At 57.0% G+C, this 2,736-nt stretch overlaps 1 protein-coding gene across 1 annotated transcript in view; it reads right to left on the bottom strand.

The window, feature by feature from the left end:
• Window positions 1–2,736, bottom strand: part of L1CAM (L1 cell adhesion molecule) — a 33,992-nt gene that overhangs the window by 13,917 nt on the left and 17,339 nt on the right. The window contains exons 18-21 of the mRNA XM_025213721.1: window positions 2,477–2,547; window positions 2,016–2,238; window positions 526–641; window positions 34–274 (exon numbers count right to left, since the gene is read on the bottom strand). Of these exons, the coding sequence (XP_025069506.1) occupies window positions 34–274; window positions 526–641; window positions 2,016–2,238; window positions 2,477–2,547 (651 nt within the window). The remainder of the gene's footprint in view (window positions 1–33; window positions 275–525; window positions 642–2,015; window positions 2,239–2,476; window positions 2,548–2,736) is intronic.

Below are 2,736 nucleotides of genomic sequence, written 5' to 3'. Positions count from 1 at the left end.
GGGGGGGCAGGGGGGAGGAGGAGGAGATCTCACCTCCCTCTGGGGTGTTGAAGTGCATCTCCTCGCTGAAGGGCCCAGCCCCACGTCCATTTAAGACGGCGACAGCTACAACATAGTGAGACCAGGGCCGCAGCCCTCCCAGCACTGCCTGCGTTGCACGCCCCAGCACCCTCATTTCCAGCTTCTCTCTGGCCTCCAACTCCTGCTCCGAGGCCCGTGGAGGGGTCTCCCGGTGCCCCTGGTTCACCGCTGTCCCCTCACGCCAGTACCGCACCTGGAGGCCGTGGGACAAGTCAGTGTCACTCCCGACCCTTAGTCCTTTCCCTATTGGTGCCCCTCATTCCCAAGCTGCAGGCCCCCCACATTATCCTGCGGTTACCCTCGTTCCTGAACAACACCCCCCCCATACTACTGCTCTTCACTCCTAACCTGTAGATCCTACGCATGGTGACCCTCACTCCCAGCCTGTAGCCCCCACCATACAGCTAGACAGTGCCCCTCAGTCCTGCCCAAAAGCCCCCATACCCAGTAGCCGTGCAGGTGACCTCGCAGCCCCTCATGGCTGGACAAGATCCAGGACACAAGGACGCTGGTGCTGTTGATGAGCTCGATGCCCACATTTTCAGGGTACGCAAGGGGCACTGCAGGTCAAAGGTCATGGGTCAGATATCAGGGCCTCCCACATCCATATTTCTCTCTCCCACGCTCTTAGCCCCTCCTCTATCAGGGGTCCCAGCAACCCCGCATTGAGCTGGGGTCACAGAGCCCTACCCCCATGAGCCCTGACTGCAAATCAGGTAAGTGGGCAGCGGTGTCCTGCAGGGGTTGGTGCTTGGTCCAGTATTTTTCAATATTTTTATTAACGATTTGGATGTGGGGGTGAAGAGGTCACTGGCCAAATTCATGGACGACACCAAGTTATGGGGAGCATGGTCACTGGAAGACAGGCTACAGATACAAGCAGACCTACACAGGCTAGCAAGTTGGGTGGACTGGAATCTGATGAAGCTCAGTATGGAGAAATGTAAAATGCTCCACCTCGGGACAAGCAACCCCCAACACACCTACAAGCTTGGTGGCACCAAACTAACTAGCACCATGAATGAAGGGGACCTGGGGGTAATAATAGAGCACAGTATGAATATGAGCAGGCAGTGCAATGCTGTAGCCAGTAGGGCAAATAATACTCTGGCATGTATCAATCGGTGCATCTCCAGCAAAACCAAGGAGGTGCTTCTTCTGCTCTACTCAGCACTGGTGAGACCACAGCTGGAGTACTGCATCCAGTTCTGGGCACCACACTTCCACAAGGATGTGGACAAGCTTGACAGAGTCTAAAGAAGAGCCACCCATATGATCAGTCTTAAAAAGGCAAGCCATACAAGAAAAGGCTTGAGGGATCTGGGACTCTTCAGCCTGAGGAAAAGGCGGCTGAGAGAGGACCTGGTAGCAGCTTACCACTATGCTAGGGGAGCACATCAAGGGCTTGGTGAACAACTGTTCACAAGGGCACCTTTGGGGAAAGCCAGGAGTAATGGCCACAAACTCCTGGAAGACCATTTCAGGCTCAACATGAGGGGAAACTTCTTCACAGCCGGGGTGTCCAGACTGTGGAATAAGCTCCCTCCAGAGGTGGTTCAATCGCCTACCCTGGAAATCTTCAAAAGGAGACTGGACAGTCAACTTGCTGGGGTTGCCTGACCCCAGCTGTCTTTCCTGTCTGGTGCAGGGGGCTGGCCTTTACAGTCTATGAATCTATAAAATCGGGGGGGGGCACCCCACACTGTGTCATTATCTGTGTGTGTGTGTGTGTGTGTGTGAGAGAGAGAGAGAGAGAGACCCAGACACCTGGATTCCTTGTGTGCATGTCCCAGTGTGTATGCATGTGTGTGTGCATCTCCTGGACCTCTAGGTTCCCTATATGTGCATGTGTGTGTGTGTATATATATAAGACCCAGATCCCTCCCACATGCATCCACACATGGGATCCCATCCCCTCCTCCCCAGGTGCTTACCATCCTCTCCTGAGTAGCCGAGGGTGGGGGGTGTTTCGGGCCCCTTCCCGGCAGGGTTCAGGGCTTGGAGGCGGAGGTCATATGGGGTGAAGGTCGGTGTGGGGGTCACCACCACCGGGGGGGCTGTCACCATGGCTTCAGCCCAGAGCCCCCCATCGCCTGCTGGTCTCCACTGCACACGGTAGCTCAGCTCAGGGGCATTCCAGTCCTCAGGGGGCAGCGGCTGTGGGGGAGAGGAGGGCAGTTGTGGGGGCTCTGAGAGGCTGGGGAATGCCCCCCCAGTAGCCATCATGAGGAACTCATGGCCCCTGGAGACTCAGATAGGGTGTCCAGGACACACACACACACATCCGGGACACCCCCACTCCACCTCCCCAGACACCCATCCAGTGACACCCCCCTCCCACTGCCCACTTAACTCAGGCCTGGGGGTCAGGGGTCAGTGGTTGAGGGTCACTTACCTCCCAGGTAATGATCATGTTGTCAGTTTGGTTGCCTTCACCGTGCAGCCCAGCTGGGAACCGGTCGGGTGCTGAAGGGAGGTGTCCGGGGTGTCATGAGGCCTTCCTGAGCTTCCCAGTCCCTTCCCCCATCTCAGGGCCCCCCAACATCCCCTGTGAGCTCCCCAAACCCTCCCAGCACTCCACATCATCTCTCCCAGCCCCCTAAACCCCCAGGCCCCCCAATATTTCCTCCAGACCCCCTGAACCCCTCCCTTACC

Source organism: Alligator sinensis, unplaced genomic scaffold, assembly GCF_000455745.1.
Source record: "Alligator sinensis unplaced genomic scaffold, ASM45574v1 scaffold137_1, whole genome shotgun sequence".
Lineage (NCBI taxonomy): Eukaryota > Metazoa > Chordata > Crocodylia > Alligatoridae > Alligator > Alligator sinensis.
The sequence above is the reverse complement of the archived record's forward strand: the minus strand, read 5'-3'. Positions and strand labels throughout refer to the sequence as shown.